Source organism: Narcine bancroftii, chromosome 1, assembly GCF_036971445.1.
Source record: "Narcine bancroftii isolate sNarBan1 chromosome 1, sNarBan1.hap1, whole genome shotgun sequence".
Taxonomy (NCBI): domain Eukaryota; kingdom Metazoa; phylum Chordata; class Chondrichthyes; order Torpediniformes; family Narcinidae; genus Narcine; species Narcine bancroftii.
This window is the reverse complement of record NC_091469.1, coordinates 205,798,805-205,819,267: the sequence shown is the minus strand read 5'-3', so window position 1 is coordinate 205,819,267 and position 20,463 is coordinate 205,798,805. Positions and strand designations below refer to the sequence as shown.

Here is a 20,463-nt window from a genome sequence, read left to right as displayed (position 1 = left end):
CCTCGTTCCTGTCTCCTGAATGAAACCATGGCTTGGCCCATTTCCTGATCATTTCCAAGTTCTACCATGCCAACTTTGGGATTTAATTGATCAGCCTCCCGCAGTCCTTTGTGGGGGGCGGGAGGCAGAGTTCCGGGCTTCATGATTCAAAATCCTGAGGATGACGGAAATCTGAAGTAAAGCAAGAAGTGCAGGAAATGCTCCGCTGGCCATGCGGCTAACTATGCGGCTGGAGGCCCATTCGTCGTCGGGGTTCCTCCTCCCCTCTTCACCCGCTCAGCAGCAGCTGAGGTTTTCTTCGGCCTGATTCCTCCTCGCTCCCAAATGAGGCCTTTTTTATTTCTCCAAGTGTTGGAGGGCAGGGAGGCAGGACATGGAGCTGACCCGAGGCACCCTTTCTGCCCGAGCCCCAGCCCAACGAGAGGCGAGCATTGGAACTGAACAGTTGGTGGGGTTGGAACCATCAGTGGCTGCAGATTCGAGCTCACCTGCCGACAGATGCAGAGCCCCCCCCCCCCCCACCCTCTCTCCCTCTCTCCCTCTCTCTCTCTCTCGCATTGACACGCTGCGCAGAGTTAAACTCTACTCACACACACACTCATAACATACAGGATTGCTCACAGACACAGGTGATAACTTCCTTCTCTCTTATCAACGCGAGGAATAGTCTAGGAGCATGAGAGTTATGTGCTAAGGACGGATTAAGAAATTATACGGGTTCTGAGTAACGATACCAATTTGCGCGGAGCCTTGGCGTTGACTTCATTCCGTCCCCGGAGTGCGAGCGGTCAGTGCGCTCCGGCCCAGCGGGACCGAGAGCAGCGGCAGGCGGGGACACTTCTCAGCCAGCGGGCCCCGGTTCTCACCTAGGTTCACGTACACGGCGAGCAATCGCCCACCCTCCTGCCTAAATTGCCTCGCGTGTGCCAAATTCCAGATCAGTTTTGAAAAAAAAAACAAATAACCCGATCAACAACTCGATTTTGGCGAGGCATTGGATATCACTGCTTCAAGTACCCCGTGGCATGTTTGCAACGGTTTCTCTATAGTTATAAGCGCCTGTAAGAAACTATTGGGAAGAACCCTTCCCCGTCTGTTCCGAGCCTGAGCGGGCTTTGGGCCTGTTGCTGGCGCGGTCAAAGGGAGCGACTTTCTCCCGATCCCTTGTAGTCAATGTCGATTACACGGTTAAATTAAGCAGACCCCAAACCGCTGGCATGGACGGTCTCCAGAAGGTGACAGAACAGACCAGCCCTGCACCAGGCACTCACTGCACGTCCTCGCTTCCAGCAAGTTCACCTCCAAGCGGAAGAGTTGGAAGAAAGGTTTTTTTAAAAAAACCAAAGTCCGGTAAACATTCCGTCTTTGAGAAAAGCACGCAGAAAGCGATCAATTCGACGAGTCGAGATCTGAAACCTGTAGCCTCTCTCTCTCTCGCTCGCTCTCCCTCATTTCTTTTCTCTCCCCTTCTCTCTCTCGGTCCCCTCTCTGTCTCCCTCTCACTGTCCCCCCCCCTTTCTTTCTTCCCTCTCTTTGTCTCTCTCTTCTTTCTCTCCCACCCCCTCCACCACCAAGTGATCACAGGCGCTGCGTTCATGTCAAATCATTCCGAGGCCCCCCTCACCCTTGTCAGGCTCCTCTGGTGAATGCGGTTGTTCTCTGACAGAGCAGAGCTCCCAACCCCAGGAGTTGGTAACAGCAGTCGTGCACGAAGTGGATCTCTATCCCTTGAACTGCAAAGGGAGGCAGAAGCGAAGACTTGTGTCCAAATTCCCCCGACTTGTCTGGGTGTTGCGGAACCAGTTCCTCGCAGACTCGACGCTCCCATGTTCTGGAAAAGCGAGGCCCTGCTTCCCCTGTCAGAGGAAGGCATTCTGGCCGAAAAGGTAAAACAAAAAATTTCTGTTTTACAAAGATGCGGTGGTGAGAAATGTCCTTACAAGAATGTCGGTGCAAGAACAAGTTTTCTGAAACTTTGCTCAGAGTGAGCCTAAAACATTGAAAACACCGAGCGGTGAAACCAAGATGATTGCAGTTAACTTCGAGATTATTTAGTGCCGATTTTAAAATGTCCAAGTCTCTCCAGTGATCTTATTACACAAGCTATTACCCCAGATAAAATATTTCCCAATAACAAGTCAAAGTTAGCCGCGGAGAATGGACGCAAAACCGACACAAAACTGAATTCTAACTCTTGAAAACGAGGTGTGTGGGGAGTAGTTTTAAAACCAGGACCGGGAACTGCAGCACCGCGTTCGGTGTGAGCACATTTCTCATTCGCTGTTTACATTGCAATTAAGCGTACAACCATTTCGGTTTGGGAAATACATTCAAACCACAGTGTGTGATGTTTATAACCCCGCTGGAATCGAGATGGTGATGATGCCAGACAGAGCCAAAAAAATAAGTCTCCCAGAGAGAAGTGCATACATCCGCACCAGGCCAAACTTCCCGGGAAGCAATGATCGAAGGCTGCCCTGATTTCATTTAACGCAGCTCTATAGATGCAGAAATTGCTACCTTCATCCTCTGTATTAGCTGGCTATAAAAGGAGCAATTGCAATTGTAAATCTTGGTCTTGCGTTTTAAAAAAAAAACCCGCAAGTTGCCCACTTCACATCTCATCTCCCAGTCATTCGTTCGAAAAATATTAGATTTTTAATTACTACCATTTAGGAAATCAGATTTCCAATGCCGTGTTGCCCGGATGCCTTGTTGATTGACAGCTGTAATTGACATACTTATCTTCCGGATTTCACCCAGGTTCTAATTGTAGGTAGTTTATTTCCCTAGCTCAGATTGTTCAGAAAGTGAGCGATTACTTCAAGAGCCCAGGGTGAAGTGGAAAAGGGATCGAATCAAAATTAAAATTGCTTCATTAAATGCAGTATTGTTGCATGGATTTAAATGCCCACTAGAAAAAAAATATTATTTATTATTTTAGCCGCATATATAAACGTGCAGATCTTTATAAAACTGCGGCAGTAAGTACAGCATTTCATGTTTATGCATCAAAATCTCTCCTCAAGGCGATGTCACGCGACAGAGAGCGCCAGCAAGGAGCGTCTCGCTGTGCGGAAAGCAACGCTTCTCGGACCCTGGTAAGTGACCAATGTGGCTCCTCAGAAACTTGCTCCGTCTGCCCGCCGATCGTGATTTGGCTCCGAATTTGAGGGGTTTTTTTTCTTCCCCCCCCCCCCCCCCCCATGTCACTAGATTATTTACTCACGGTTACAAGAGCCCGAACGCTTGGTACGACTGGATGTAATCTAATCAGTCGGCGCTCTTAATAATCCGGCAAGTTGCGGAAGAAAAAGTATCAGTTTTGCCGTCTCGTTTCGGACGCAGCTTCTAAAAACCACCGTTAAATATATTAAAAAAACCCATACTCATGTCTTCTTAAGATTGTCCATTGAAATATGAGTGCAAGGACTTCTAAAACCTGGCTGAACACAACCGGCCCAGCATGTTTTTGAAAAATGTATTTGATTTCAGACCATTTAGCCGTGCGCTCGGGTGGATGGAGGCTTCGACTAATATCCAATACGGTATTGATACCTTGATGAAGGTCTCAGGCCCGAAATGTTGATTATGCATCTTGACTTCACAAAGTCCGGCTGAGTTTCTCGAGCATTTTTTGTGTAGGTTATAAGATATTGGTATTTTTTAACTGACACCATGTTCTTCAGTAATGTCAGACCGGCTGTCAGGATGAAGTTATTTTTATTGGCTAAACTCATAATATTTAGATCCTTTTCAACAAGCCGTGTCAAAGAATGCGTTTCCCCTTCCAGCTCCCAGTGCAAATTAACAGCCAGAGGCCGCGGCCGGCGATGCACAATCGAGTTCAAAACCGACCACTGACCGGGCTTTGGGCTGACAGTTGATGTAGAATCCGGTCGCAGCAGCGAAAAAAAAAATCTCTGGAGCTGTCAAAGCCCAGGTTATAAATAGGTAACAGAACTCAAAGCTTGGAGAATGGAGATACAATTTATTAATAATGCCTCGACTCTTCTGCACTTAACTCAATAACAGTCATTTCAGGCCATTTCCGAGGATTAATACCATCAAGAAGCGACCACCAATAATTTTTGACAGACGCTTTTCAAATGTCAGAGCTTAGTCTATGAAAGTAGACACGCATTCAGATAAAATGCTTGTTCAGAGCGATGTGCGACCGATTGCGTCCGAACTCCATGTATTGGATAATGATTCATTTTCTTGGAAGATCTTATCTCTGGGTGAAAGTTAGTTCTGTGATTTTTAAAATGCAATCCGACATAATCAATTTGAATGCAGAACGCCGAGTTTAAAGAGGTAATGATCAGAAACGGAAATAATATTTAAAATATAGAAAAGATATTCAATAACTACAGTAAAACTGGGGACGGGGTGTTTTTGCAAGTTGCAGAACGGATTTGAATGCTTCCAAGAGGATGCAATTTGATGGTTGTGTTTTTTCTTGTGTCCTTTGCTCTAGCCGCGGTCTGACAGCGACACGCTGGGTTCTAACATGGAGAAGGATGAGATTCGATCTTCACCCAGTCCGCCATCCACCCCTTCCATTTCATCGCCGCCTTCATCATCCTACTCCATAATTTCCGCCGACAAAAATATCTGTGCCAGCTGCGGTTTAGAAATCCTAGATAAATATCTGTTAAAGGTGAGTATTTTGAGTGAAGTTCGGGGACACTGTAACACTTTGACACAGCAGTTAGAATCACAGAAAACACAGCGCTCGCAAGAGCAGTCAAAGAACTTCGAGAATCAGTTCATCCTCGGAATTGGGTGAAAAGAACAGATCAGAGTGGAATGGCTACTTCCTCCAATAAGTCTGCCCTAATGAAAATGTCTCGCTGATTCCGGTGGTTGCTTTGGTCGATTATTATATGAGGTATATAAAATATATATAATATAATTTTAAGATGATCCTTTGCATGAAAAATAAAATTTCAGTTTTGTACCTAGAAATTGCTACCTTCTCCAAACCGATAGATTTTCCCACCGAGTGCGATTTGTGAATAATTTTAATGCATTGATGAAGTAATGGTCACGTTCCAAACTTTGGGGCAGATAAAGCAAAGTGTGTTGCAGACACCGAATTAAAGTGTCAATATATTCAGGAAAGGCTGACTCTTAAACTGTCGGTGAACGCGCCTTTAGTGCCGGGATTTAAAAATCCAGCTGGCAATTTCCCAATTTCCCTGATGTTGACTCAGGAGGCCTTGTGCATGCTGGGAAGATAAAGGTTTGTGGAAACGAAACCGGGCTATTTTAAATCAAGGTGTGGGAACCACACTCTTTAAACAGAAATGAAGGAATACAGTGTGGATTGCCGAACACCCGGTTCAGTGGAAACGCTAATCACCCCACAAACATCCAGACGTTTAGATTTAAATGGACGAGTATACTTAGTTGACGAAACTAGAGAGGAGTTCTCGGACTGTTACCCGGCTCCCACTGATGGGTTTGAACCCAAAAGCGCTTCCTTTAAAGGGGGTGCGCCCCGATTTCTGACTGACCGATCCTCTGCTTTCTCCATGTTCTGTATCAGCGCCTACCCCTCACCCCCCTGCATTTCGAAACCCTAACCCTAACCCGGCAAAAAGTACCGCGTTGCAAAGTTTTACTTTATGTCGAAGTGGTGTTGAATTTGCGATTGCAGATTTTGACCCTGAAACCCCATGGAAGGGGGAGTGTGTGGAGAGGTTCCCGAATTCGCGAAAGTAATGCCACAGCAGAGAGGACGCCTTTTTGACCATATGCATTTCCTTTCAAGGAAACGAATAGAGAAATATTGTACCCCCCCCCCCCACCCCCCCAAATCCATCAGGCAAAATTGACTGCCAGTTTTGAACGCAACTCAGCCAACCATAAAAGAGCAAACATTCTAGGTATAGTTTGCACACACATCTAAGGATTTGATAGATTGCCAATCGATCGAACCTAAACGTTAAAGTAACCTTTCAAATCGTTAAATACTTATTTTTTCTTTGCCGGTTAAAGCCGTGAACTATTTTCTTAATTCCGAATGTTAGCGCAAAGCGTCTCTTCATTTTCCTCTATACATTTACAATAACATAAAGGTAAATTTGTCTCATATGTACGAGATTTGAAAGATTCAAATATATTATAAATAACAGAATTTTTAATGTGCGACAGATCAGAAAATATATTTGCAAGACTTCTAAAATATTAACAAATGCTTTCATTACATATTCGACATTTGGACAAAATTGCCGTCAGATTTACACGCTGTGTGTGTTCGTACAATGATATTGCAGGGTCGCGCTTGCAGTGAAATAGATAAAATGTATTTCGTGGAATAAATTCTAAAATTACCAGCGAATGGACTGAATTGGCTTCAGCTCCCAGTTTGCCCGCAGTTGGGGTGTTTGGCCGATGTGGCAGCGAGCGCTTGATGTGGTCGGTGACAGTTGATGGTTATTCTGTATTTAATTACAGGTGAATAATTTGATCTGGCATGTCCGCTGTTTAGCTTGTTCAGTCTGCAGGACTTCCCTGCGCAGGCACGCCAGCTGTTACATTAAAAACAAGGAAATCTTCTGCAAAGTGGATTATTTCAGGTAAGCACTTAGAATTAGCTGGGAATGTATCTTGTTTATAATCCAGTTTAGTAAAGAGTTTTGTTAAAATGCAGGGTTCGGAAAATACCCAAAGCAAAGCTTGGGAGGGACTTCCAAAATATGCAACTTAACAGTATATTTGTAACGGTAACTGGTATAACTAACGTCAATTAGTTATTGTTAATATAACAGGGCTGACAACATAATTCACGTTATAAAACATAACCTACAGCAACACCGGAAATATAACATTAAACTATCGTAACTCGCCTCTAAAGACCAGATGCCATTAGTTAGAAAATCATGAAAAGGAACGAAGTTTCACGGTGCAACTTGGAATATGTTGTGTGGTGTTGGGTGGATGGACTGGGGCTTTAGCGAGGGCTGGGAGCCCTACGCGAGGAGTGTGTTTCAAATTACACCGCAGTCACACAGCATGTCCGGCGCTGCTTTGAAAGTTGAAGGAAAGTTTCACCGCTCTCTTTATCATATCGCAGCTGGCGAAACCGCTCGGTCGTTGATAAGTAATGCCAACCATTGTCTGCACACTTCCGATTTGAACTTCTGTCAACCGCATTTTTAAAAATCGTTTTAAAAATTCCTCTTTCTTTTACACATCTGTGTGATACCTTTAGATAATTATATGAAAACAATCGAACTCGAGCATACACAGAGAGTAATTATGGACAGAACAGAAAGAGCTTTGTGCGGCCCTCACTCGGTGTTAACAGCGCTGAAACATCTTACAAGGTCAAATTGGCCATTTTTCGCAGCGCAGAGAAACGATCCTGCTTCTCTTTAGTAACTAACATGTCACCTTAAAGTTTCCTTTGTAAAATAGATCCCCATTCCGTCTGTGTGACTTTGGGACTTAATCCAGGCCCCGGTGTACCGTTATCCCGACTTTCGAAAGATATTTGTGCTTGACAGCGATAATGAGGTTATTGTCATATACATTGTACAATGCAAAAATGAACCGAAATTCTTACTTGCTGCAGCCGAATAGGTACGCTGTAAAATAAACAAAAACAGCTAAAAACTACAATCCTATACAATTTAAATCCGGAAACAAAAATAAGAATATAGATAATAAATATTCATCGTAATCCTATTGCAAAAAGAGTGCAGATAGTTCTTTGTAGTGTCGGAGAGGTACCCGATTCGTATAACAAGGGGAGGTTCAAGAGCCTGATAACTGTTAATTGCGGGATCTGGCCATTGAAAAGTAATGATAAATTAGAAAAATCATAAATCTAGCTGTGTCTTACGACTTATTTCACGTGTCACTAATGAATTATTTCCATTGTAAATTTGCCGTAGTGGGTCTCCTGGATTCCTAGAGCATTCCAAAGCTTTTAGTGGAAGTGTTGATGGTGGTTATTAGTTTGAAGGACAGGAGTAGCTGATCTTCTGTGACCTGGTCTTTGGAAATTGGACAGCACTGTTAATATCAGTTTCAGGGGTGACGCAAATGTATCTTGCTTCGTGGACTGTTCCTGAGTATGTTCAAGTAATTACCATAACTTTTCTTTGAAGGAATATTGTCTTTGGGGATGTATTTTTTTTTAATGTGCCACCTCAAACGTTTCACCAGGAATTGTCTGGTTGAAGTCAGAAGTGTTGGGCTTGGTTCTGGATGTGTGATGCTTGGATACATGTTGCATTGCGTCGGACCTGTAAGAATGACCGTTACGAAGTGTAAATTGTAACAGAGCAACGGTTTCTCACCTTGAATTTTTAGCTCTGAAAATAATAACTATTGGACCAAACCCCCTTCTCGGCAATTCGTCCATTTAATGTTCAGCGATTCTGTTTTTAACTTGCTGCATTTTTATTCTGGTTTCATGTTCTGTCATATGAACAATATTTTTAGCTTTGAGCAAACATGTTTTACAAATATATCATGGCATATGACACATGTTGTGACAGCCTGTTAGATTAAGTTCCCTTCAAATCTCAAACAGAGTTGGACTGACATAATCATCAGGTTGAAACAACGTGAAGTAGAATAGTTAACAAATGGATGTCACTTTTCTATTTCCTGTCGCTTGCCTTAAGAATGAATTCCTTGATTTAATTTGGTAACCCTGAACTGGATATTCACCAAAAAACCATCCCTAAACGACAGAGATTTGCTGTGCAGATTTAGACTTCCAATTTTTGGAGTAATTGGATACCAAAATGAACTAATGGATTTGGAAGATTAATATCTATTTATCTTTCTTTGAACGAACTGTTTTCTAACGAAGCAATTTTTAATTATTCAAAGATTACCGAAACGCAGAGTTTGCTAAGCAGTCAAACGAAACTTGGGTCCAAACTAAAATCCCAATGTATTCTTTTAGAACCAAGATCGACTGAACAAATCAACAGATTAGTTAAGACAGGCTCTATTTATCAACGCCTTTAAATAATGTAAACTTTAAAGTAGCTACAAATAGATTGGAGTAATTCTTTTTAATCAGTGTGGGATTTTTTGCGTTTTACTTGGAGTAGGAAACGAACCTCGGGATGAGGTGCTTTGCAGAAACAAATGGGATCCGAGAACGTGTTGACATTTGACATTTTGACCATCCACCCCGTGTTTCCCGGGAAATCCAAAGATGGGAATAATTGAAAGCAATGTAATAAATTACGGAGAGGCCTGCTAATCATGCCACACATTTAGCATCTGGGAGCATAAATAGTGTTGTCGGAGTCAGCTCTGGAGAAATAGGAATATTTTCCATGTGTGGCAATTTTAATTTGGACAATTTTTTCCCGCAATGAAGCTGAGAGCGGGGAGAACTTTGGAAAAAGGGATTGATGCTCGCAAATTCTTTTAAGATTCTGCGGGTTCTGTGATTTCCAGAGAGGGTTAGGAAAATCAAACAAAAATTGCTTTTCGGGCTTGTGCAGTTTGTTAGTGGGAAAGGGCATCTCCGGAGAGGCCAGTCTCCATTGCAGAGCCGTCATTCTCGACTTCTGGGCCGTTTTAGATGGGCTGCTAACATTCAGTCGGCTGCAGGGTCTGGAGCCGGACCAGAAGGAATGTGCACCAACCCTAAGAGCTTCAGAGACGATTTATTGTCTTTTTTTAAAAGAAAATCCAGATTTATTCCGATAACTCAATTGAATTTCCTCAGTTGGCGCGGCGGGATTAGAAGCGCTTCCTGTCTCTAGACCAGTGAGTGATTAGTTCGGAAACATATCCCTGAGCTCCCATACCTATCCGTTTATTGAAAAGCTTGGAAATCCTTGCCAGGCGAGCGCGCGACGTCGCGCTGAGAGTTCTTGGTCAATTAAAACCCAAAGTGAGCCCTTGGTTTTGACCGTGAGCGGCGGGATCCGCAGTTGTTAGAACCTCGGCGAGGGATGAGCTCAAAGTGGGGAATGGCTGGGGCTTCACGTCTCCACGTGGCGAGCGCCGTGGAGTGACAGAACATTCTCCTTTGGAACAGTCCCACAACTAACCCGCCTGATGCAGGAAAAATAACCAGGCAGATCAAAAGATAGAGAGACTTAACTAGGTTGGCCCCATTTGTAAAACCATTTGTAAAGCCTCTAACTGAAAGAAGGAGCGTTGGGTGTCACCAGTTTAAATTAGGAAAGCGTCGATATGTCAGGAATTACTTCGTGGGTGGTTCTCCAGCGGCGCTGAAAGGAGCTAGATATCTTTCTTAGTTTTACGAAATAACAAAGGAAAAGCAAACAGATTTAATGAAGGACCAGGAAAATAACCGCCAAATTGCCCGATGGGTTTCGCGGAGAGAACGGGGTTCATTCTGCAGTTTACAGGTCAGGACTGCGAAGGGTGTGAGTTGAAGCATTAATCGGGCGGGTAACGCTGGGCAACCTCGGACTCGCAGCGAACATCGGCTCCACCGCCCGCCCTCGAAAGGACACCCACAGTCAGTCCTGCCGACGGGTTCCCGCCGAAAGCATTCACTGTACTTTTTTCTCCCGCCAATGCTGAGTTCCTCCACTGATCCAAAATCAATGTCCCATTCCTATTCAAACGGTGGACGCAGCAACATCCCTGCCGCGGTGAGATTCGAGACCTGTTCAGCTTTCTCAGCTGAACCCTGACCAACTCTGGACAGGGTCATTAAGAGGGAGAACTCAATGTTGGGTTCCCGAAGAAGGGCTCAGCCCCGAAACGTCGACTGGCTGCAGCTGGCCATGGATGCTGCCTGACCTGCTGAGTTCTCCAACACCTTGTGCACTACCCAACGATGGGATCGAAACCTCAATGGCATGAACATTCTCCCTGAGCACGTTCTCACAGCCTACATTTGAACAGGGATTACCGCGCTCACTACAGGACTGAGAGGGGAGGTGTGGAGAGAAATGCAATGCGGATCCTGGGATGTCCAGCACACCACGAGGGAGGCAACGCCTGACGGTCCAACGGGTCAGTGGACGTTTCGAGTCGGGACCCTTTATCGCGACACAGGGGAGGCGACTGGCCGACTCCTGGGCTTGAAAAGGATTTCGAAGTGGGATCTCCACCCAAATCGTCCATCACCCGTTTGCCTCCATAGAATCTGCTCGATCTTTTGACCTTATTACCGGTTAGTTGTCCAATTACAGTTATTGCTACGGGGTGTGGGATTAGAAGAGGGCGCGCTGGCGAGAAGGTAATGACCAGGGCGTCACAACTATTGGGTGGAAACAATGAGCTCTGGAGGGACAACATCCTTGGGTAGGAATGGTCAGTCTACCTTTCGGTCGGGATCTAAATGGTCTCGTTAAAAGGTCCCAACCCGAAATGTTGACTGATCATTTCCCCGCACGGATGCTGCCTGCCCCGCGGACTCCATCCAGATTCTCATTGTTCGCCCAAGATTCCAGCATCTGCCATCTCTGCGTTCTCCAGAGCATTGCGTGAGTTGGCCGATCTTATCAATGAAGCGTGTGCCAGCTCACTGAATCCAGAACCTTTAATGACCTTGACTTTGCCTGTTTAAACACAAAGTCATTCCGGGAAGTCCAATTGTAAACGTTCCTTCCAAAACCTCGTCGCGCCAAAACCAATTGAACCAATTGCAATGTTTCACCCAATCGACAATTGCACCGGTGATTTCCACTCTGTGACACTTTTTAAGAAGGGGGCATTTATCCCTGCTAGGTGTGGCCCTGTCTGTATGACCCGGCGCTTGATCGTGAGTTTGTACAGCTATAACCCACGGAAATAGGATTATGTTCGCGCCGGCCACCGACTTCCTCTATTTCAATCCCGCTGACCAGTTTTCAGCCGTGAATCCACGACATTTCAAGTGTTCATCTCAGTCACCTTGAAACCACAACCATCCCACAGGGTGGCGACCAGAATTGTACTCCAGCTGTGGCCTAACTTGACTATTGAACACATGTTTCTCAACAAATTTATCTACCTGTACTCCTACCTTCAAGGATCTTTGGGCATGTCAGCTGGGTCCCTCGTTTCCTCAGTACTTCCTGGCACCATCACTGTGGGTATCATAGCTGTAGCAATTCCCAAGGAATATGAGCACATATGCTCAGGGATTAAATTCCAGCTGCCAATACTCTGCCCATTTTACCAACTCATCAATATACCAACTCATCCTCCCCTATTAACACTACCAATGTTTGTGTTAACTTTTCTTTACGCAAAGGGTGGTAGGGATGTGGAATGAGCTTCCGACAGACGTGGTCGAGGCGGGCTCATTGGTTACATTTAAGGAAAGACTGGATAGTTACATGGATAGGAGAGGACTGGAGGGGTATGGACCGGGTGCTGGTCAGTGGGACTAAGAAGGTGGGGATTTGTTACGGCATGGACTAGTAGGGCCGAACTGGCCTGTTCTGTGCTGTAAGTGGTTATATGGTTACCAGTCATATCTTATCCATTAATACATATAACAAATAAAAAGGGTCTCAGCATGTCCCACAGAACCACACAAGTCATGGTCCACAATCATTATCTTCTGTCACCAAATCAAATCAGACCCAGTTTGCCTAACTGTTGAGATTCCTCCGACATTTAAAGCAGTTTCCCATTTGAGACCTTGTCAAAATTCTTTCTGAAGTTCATGAAGATATCAACCAAACAACTTCCATTGATTGAGTAGCCTCTTTGAAAACTTCATTCAATTTAATCAGACAGTATCTGCCCATCACAAAGTCATTTTGACTCTGATCAGTCCTTGCTTCTCCAAGTACAGATAAATCCTTTCCTTCTGAATTGTTCCTAGTAATTTCCCTGCCACTGATAATTAGACTGTAATTACCTGGTTTATCTCTGGAATCATCAGGCTCCTCACCTCTGGCCAGACATTTGTTAATTTATATCAAGTATTCAACAATCTCTTCTTTTCCTCCCATATGATACATCTAATCAGCTCCATGTATCCATCTGTATGTTAAAACACCAGCTCAAGACAGACACTATCTCTGGAGAGATGACAGTTAATCTATCTAGCATCTTTCCTCACTGCTAATTTCTTTGTGTTCAGATTATCCAGGAAGGCATTACTGACCCCAATGCTCCTGGTCAGATGATGTGTAGTCTTCTTCAGCTAGCTATACAGTGACTGACCAGGAACGATGATTTGTCAAGTTCCAAAGCCCACACTTAAAGAGTGAGGAATCTGAATTTTGAATACAAGGCTGTATTTTTATATTAAGAAGTATGGAATAATCTGAGAAACTAATGTGACCTATGGTAGATGCATTTTCATACCTGGCTAACATGATAGATAACTATAACCTAGGTCTACAATATAATTCTGGATGATAAAATATCACCAAGCAGCAATGTTATTTTCTAGAACATTCCTTTGAAAAAGGGGTCATAAGGTGTGTGAATTGCTTCAATGAAATGAACGTCACTGAGATGTTCGACTGGTCGAGGCATTAGGTGAATAGTACTCCACCCCAGGGACCTACAGATGAGGATCCTGAACTAGAACAGCCTAGATGAGATCAGGTCTCAGGCTGCTTCTGCTTCCTTTCCACAGATAATTTATGATGGACACCGTGAGAATCAGGCAAAGACTAGCCTTTTCCAAACCATTCTTGAAAAAGGAGAAGAGCTGGAATTAATAGTCTGGGGAGATACAAGATTAACAATAAAATAACATTGTCTCAGATGGCAATGAGTGATTTCCCTCTGGTTTGTTTGAGGGACTAGGAGCAATGTTATTGAGGGGCCCCAGCAATGTCAGGTGAGCAAACAGAAAAAGAACATTGTGCTAAAATCATAATCATAGGGTATATCCTCAGTCAGGTGTGAGCTCCACCACATGCTTGTGTCCAAATCTATCCTTCAGCACTTGTGTAAAAGTGATGGAGTGGATACAGGAATGATTTGCAAGCAATGTTTCCTGGGGGGAATTGTTCAATAATGTGGTTAGAGTCGAGAAAATGGGGTTGTTTTTGCCTAATAGAAGACAAAATTGAAAGGATAACCATGGAAGATGTTAATTAAAAAAGAAAAAGAGACTCTTCCCATTGGTCAAAAATGATGGCCCAAAAGGCGCAAATTAAAAATGATTGGCTGACCAACAGGGCAGTGCAACAGGGCAGTTGAATACAGTTATGAGATTACTGCTGAAAAGGAAAATGGGCATAACCAAGGCTTTCAAAACAAAATTTCACATGCTAAGGATTAAGAATTAGAACTAAATGGACTGTTTTAAAATGGGTTAGCATGGTGCTTAATGGGCTAAGTGGCCTCTTCTGTGCTGCAGTGATTTCATCCTCTGATCATTGTTCATTTATAATTCACTGTGACACTCATGAGTTTTATATCAATGGTGCTTTGGAAATAACGTCTAAATAGTAATACAAATGAAACTTCAAAAAATAAATTTTGAATGAATATATGCATCACTGAAGAGGTAATTTTCTCTGTGAAGTTTCTTTTCCTTACTTGCAATATTTATTTTGACTTTAAAAAAATGCCCTTTGTTTACACCACCCTATATTAGAATACATGATACATTGTGGTAATGAGTGAGCTCTACATTATGGATGGCTGTGGAAATTGATTCCAGGAAGTGGAGCTGGCATTAGTTTGTGCCGTGGTTCTCTGCCGTCTCAAGATTGCAGGGATTTTGGTTGAGAGACTAGAATTTTGGAAGCTTAACCGATTTGAATGGCTGGGTTTTTCCATTGTTGGTATGTGTGAGGTGCCTTGAGCTGTGTGTGGATAATGTTGTTAAACTGCAGTTACAGAACTGGGAAAGTGATTTATAGTATAGCGATCTCCAATGTATGTTAAATCAGAAACCAAGTCCAGTTGGTCAAATTCTTCATTTATCACTTTAGCACATTTAGAACTTGTCTTCTTCAAATATGGAAAAACAATCTGCATTAATAACATCTCGAATATTATTCCTTCTATGATTTTATTTGGTTTAAATTGGGATTTTCCTGAAGAATTAGCAGCTGTGTTTCCCTTAGTGGGAGGTCAAAACCAGCCTGCCATTGTCCAGGCAAATAATCTCTATGAAGTTAATTACATTTCACAGATGAATAGCTTCAAATATTTTCCAAAAGTCTTAATTTGATGCATACCCAGGAATGTTTTTTATTGCAATATATCATTGGATGGACTAGTTTAATTTAGCACAAAATTAAAAACAAGGTTAAAAGAAAATAAATGGTTTATGCTTTTGCTTTGTACAGTGCATGTTTTCCCTTCATGAACATTTAATTCACTGGGGGTATTTGTCCTGATACTGAGACCACAGAATTGCCCAGCAGCTAGAGATGTTTGGGCTGTTGGACTTTGTTAAAGAGCTTTTATAATTAGTCAGTTTCTGTGACTACAAAGACCATAACCGATGATGCAGATATATGTAAATCAGTTTCAAAGTTTCAATGTGACATACTTAACATTTATGTGGAGAACAGCAGTATAATTTTTAAAAGGTGTCTCTGAAGCACCAGTCAAATATTACACCTCACAGGGCTACAATTGGATTAATCTGTAGTTAACTCATTCAAGTGGTTGTAATAGCCTTCAGGTGTTTACTGTCTGAGCAATGTGGAGCATTGTGTAAGTTATGTTGTTAAATTTTACTTAGAAAATAAAGTAATTACAAGACAGTGAGCTTTAATTATTTTTTTAAATTAGCAGATTAAATCTTCATTTCATTACTTTATCAATTTCTAGATAGTTTCTTTCATGGATGTGAAAAAGTGACTTTAAAATTGTACTGCCTTGCAGTAGTATTAGTTTCTAATACTAGCAAAAGCAGCAATATATTTTCTCAAAACAAGTTGTTCTGGATTCAAGAGATCACAGATGCTGGGATCTGGAGTACATGAACCAAACTGCTGGAGGAAGTCAATGGGCCGGGCAGCATCTGTGGAGAAAAGCAGGTCATTGACTTTTTTGGTCAAGAACTGTAATCATGATTCTTACCGAAAAAAGGTCACATCAGATGTCCTGGAGTAGAAAGCCTCATTTCACGGACAGATACAGTGATGACGGAGAAACCAAGAGAGAGGGATAACAGTATTGCATGTGACCTAACCAGTGAGTTATAATTAGATAATGAGCCATGGCAACCATTTTATTAACACCCACATCTAATAAAACATTAATGTGGATGTCAATAAAAAATACACAGACATCTCCCACTCTTCAGAGCCAGATTGGTAACAAGTCATCCTAGATCCAAAGGGACTAACTCAGGAGGAGGAGTAAAAGGAGGTGTATCAAGGTGTCAGCTGACAAACTGAATTCTGCTTGGTCTGTAGACCCTGAACTCAGATTCCTATTGTGTGCCCAGTTACCCCTTCACCCTATAATGATGCAGTCAGTCCTGCATGAGAAGTTAGATAACCACGTTCCATATGTTTAAAGCAGGATCAATACATTTGTAAAGTATTATTGCACCATTTAGTATTGGGTCAACTTTGACCACAGACAGTCTCAATGCTGGGAAATGATGCCCTTAACATTTTGTAGCTGTCCTTCAATTCAGGAATCCATTAGTTGAGGTAAATTATGAGAATTTCAGTCAGTGTATATGACATAGAAGATTTCATGCTTGTTTGTAGTGATTATGTTAATCTATCACTAAAGTTTTATTCAGAACTTAGTCATACATTCCTAAATATGGCTCCATGACTCCAGCTGTACATTGGCAGGTTGTAGCATTCGATTGGTTTTAGAAAAAGAATCTTCTCCCCAGTCTCACTTCTTTTTCAATATCAAGTGATCAAGGGAATGCACTATTTGCTTGATTTATATCATTTCCTGTTTGATTCTTCTTCATTTCTGTTGTTTCCTGAATCTTAGAAATTGAGATTTCCCAATTAATCGTAGATATAAAGTTCAGGTTTTTGCATTCCGTATGAAAATAGATAGAACATCTGCTCAGTTTCGTCATGTTTATATCATGAGAAGAATTGAAAAACAGGAGAGAAGTGAGTTACCGGGATGTATGCTGAGACACCAAAGCTTTTGTTTCAATGGAAAAGGTGAAGAGGGAGGTTGCTCCCAGGAAAATAAAGTACTTGGCTCTAATTTTGCTGGTGCTGATAGCATGGCAGCCATACTTGGCACCTTCTTGGCACCAGACCTGGTCTTTCTTTGCTGGCTGAGTTTATGTTTCACAATGTGATATCCAGAATGCAGACAAATGGCCAAAAAGCAATCTTTTACCAATTATAGTCTGAGGACTGAAGCCAAGATAAGACTATTTCTTTGTTTTAACATTCATGCACTATCAGAATTATGGATATATTTCCTTAAGAGTGATGTCATAAATATAACACTGAAAGCCCAGTTCAATGATCTAATTTTTTTTAAACAAATCCATTAAAAAAATCTTACAATGAAAGAAGTTCAAGCAGATGGTGGATCAGTTGTTTCAAATCTGTCAGTGGCCATTAAAGCACAACATCAAAACATTCAATATCTGTGCAGCAGATATTCTGATAACGGTTAGTACATTATTCTTTCTTTGGAATATTATATTTTCTATTTAAACAGAAAAATACTTAGACCTTGGGAAATTAATTTTGCAATTTTGTATTGACAAGATGAAATGAAAATAACATTATAGCCTTTCACAATAAAACAAAACTTTCTGATAATATCAATGGGGCATCAAAACTTCCTGAGACACAACATGTAATTTAAAAAATATATAGTGTAACATGAGAAAATAAGAAATTAATTGAGAAGGATAAATTAAACAAGACCCTGAGTTATGAGAATTGGACTTGAGGGGGAAATTATTGGTGAGCTATAAATAAGGTATCATCAATATAAGAACATATGAAAAAGGAACAGGAGTCAGCTATCTGGCCTGTTGAGCCTGTTCCCATTTAATGTCACAGGTGATCTGGCTGTGGATTCAACTCCATTCACCTGCCTGTTCCCCAAAACGTATGGGGTTAATTGGATGTAATTGGGCAGGATGGGTTTCAGTGACTGGAATTGACTTCTACTGTGGAGTAAATAAAATTAAAATTAAATTAAAAATAACCATTCATTCCCCTATTCTCCAAAAAGCTACCCAATTATGGCTTAAGTACATTCAATGAAGCAGCCTCTCCTCCTTCCTTGGACTGAGAATTCCACAGATTCATCACTCTCTGGGAGAAACAGTTCCTCCTCACCTTTGCCTTAAATTAATTCTCTGAATCTTTGAAGCCATGCCCCTTAGTTCTAGCACCACCTGCTCACCGCAGTTGACTGTTGTTCCAATGGTTCTTTCATTATCTATGTGTCTGTTCCATTTCTACTGAAGTGTGGACTGAACGAAAGCAATATTCTGCGAACGCTAATGGTGTCACACATATATATTTTATATATTGTTGCATATGCCACCTGGTGATAACACTCTGGATCAAGATAATTATTGTTAGCTTGATAATATTCTCTTTTTGTTTGCATTTTTGCTGTGGGTTGTGGCCTACGTTTTGTTCAGGCAATATGAGTGCTTAATTGCCAAAATTCACTCTCATCTCAAAATTCAACAGTGGAGAGCAAGGTTAAAATGTGATTAAAGACAAAAATCCAGCAAGTCAGGTATGGGGAAAAATACAAATGGATGAAGATATATTAATAATATTTTATTTAATAATAATAATTTCAATAAGAATCCAAAAGGTTAGAACACTTCTATTGGTTTGAAATTAGAGATTTAAATGATTTCTATTTGCTTTATCTGAAATGTTCTTCCTTTTTCACTGACTGGTACTTACATTAGAGAGGAATAATAGTCTTGTTCAAATCATTAAACACCTTTCATCATTACATGTCGACATTTCCAATCAAAATTTGAAAGGAATGTGTACTCACCATGTGTCATAAAATTGATATTCTAAAGGAATGTATTTAAATATTTATCACAGGCTCTCAGATAGCATTTGTTGATGTATTTACTGGTTTGAAATATTGCTTGGGATAGTTTGAAGTTGATATTTTGTGTGGAACTCATTCTGAGTGAAGCTATGAAGTTTCACGTTGGGTCTCTGCAAATGGTGATATCATTGGAGTGGAACTTGCGTCAGGGCTGTTTTGAATTCAGATTTCAAAACAATGAAGTATGGAAAGTACTTCTAGGAGACAGGAGCTTGCCAGGAGATACAACCATCAAGTCATTCCATACCAGTTGCCACACTGCATTGTCACCTTTGCCAGTTTACCACTAGTAAGATTCCTTGAGATAGCTGCCCAAACAGCTGGTGTGATCATTTGCAAATGATGCAAGTCTTGTTTTTTTTTTTGAGATCCTCTCAGAAACTCATGGACAATCAGGATATTCAGCGCCAGGTCTGCACTAACTGTACAGTTATCTTACAGTACACCCTTGATTTCCTACCCACATTCACATCAAACCTACTCCTTCCCAAGTTACAATAATTTTGGTTATACAAAACAATTGTAATAGTTTATGCAATGTCATCGAAAGCAAATTAAAATATTCTTAACAGATTTTATCCAATGAATTAATCAGCAATGTCTCAACTAGCCTGATTATGTATATTGAACATGAATTAAGCAGATAATTAAACAAAATTAAGGAAGGTTTACATTTCTATCAAAGTTTTCATGTTGTTTAGAACTCAAGCGCTTTGCAGCCAGTTCTGTGTGTCAGAAATGCACCATGGTCTGAAGGAACAGCTCCCACACAGTGATGTTATCTGGCCTCTATAGCATGAGGGCATTGACCCTCTTCTTCAACATCGTGGCATGGGATTTTTTTTTAACGATATATGGCATCTGTAACTGCATTATTCCCTCACTGGGTATTCTCTGGAGTGGGGGGTTGAACCCTCAAACCTGGTTTAGGGTTGTAGGTGTTGTAACCATTCTGCAACCACAGCAGCAATTCTGGATCATGCTTCCCCTTGTCTGATTTATACATGGGCTATCTTTGATAAACTGATACACTAGTAGCAATGTAAATTGAACAATGAATGAACTCTCGTGGGATATGGGGAAGAGAGAGAGAAATTATCTGAATATATTCATCATCTGGGCCTGACTGTCTGAATACGGATCTTTCAAATGTACTTTGGGAGTAGAAAGGGAAACCTTTCTGACCATAAATCTATATAATTGGCGGCTAAATAAATGTGTCCTTACCTTAAAAGAAATAAACTATAGGCTTTAAGCTAAGAATATGCCCACAATAATCGTTTTAGCAAATTTCTAAAAATACTCTCCATTGTTAGAAATGTTGCTTTTTGAAAATAACTTAAATTCCTATTTGTTTTGATTGATAGGAAAAATTGCAACAATAACAAGTTCTGGATTCTATTACTCTTTAAAGACTGATTTCCTTTTTTTTAGTTTGTGAGAAACTATTATGTTTCCCATCGCATATTGCTTCCTGCAATAATATTCTGCATTAACGTAAGGCTGATTGAAACTGAACAAAGCACAGAGCAGACATGTGTC

The 20,463-nt window shown here is 41.5% G+C and overlaps 1 protein-coding gene across 1 annotated transcript in view; it reads left to right on the top strand.

The window, feature by feature from the left end:
* Window positions 1-1,386: 1,386 nt before the first annotated feature.
* Window positions 1,387-20,463, top strand: part of lhx6a (LIM homeobox 6a) — a 48,727-nt gene continuing 29,650 nt past the window's right edge. The window contains exons 1-4 of the mRNA XM_069906898.1: window positions 1,387-1,886; window positions 3,030-3,101; window positions 4,481-4,663; window positions 6,466-6,587. Coding sequence (XP_069762999.1) covers window positions 1,647-1,886; window positions 3,030-3,101; window positions 4,481-4,663; window positions 6,466-6,587 — 617 coding nt within the window. The 5' untranslated portion in view covers window positions 1,387-1,646. The remainder of the gene's footprint in view (window positions 1,887-3,029; window positions 3,102-4,480; window positions 4,664-6,465; window positions 6,588-20,463) is intronic.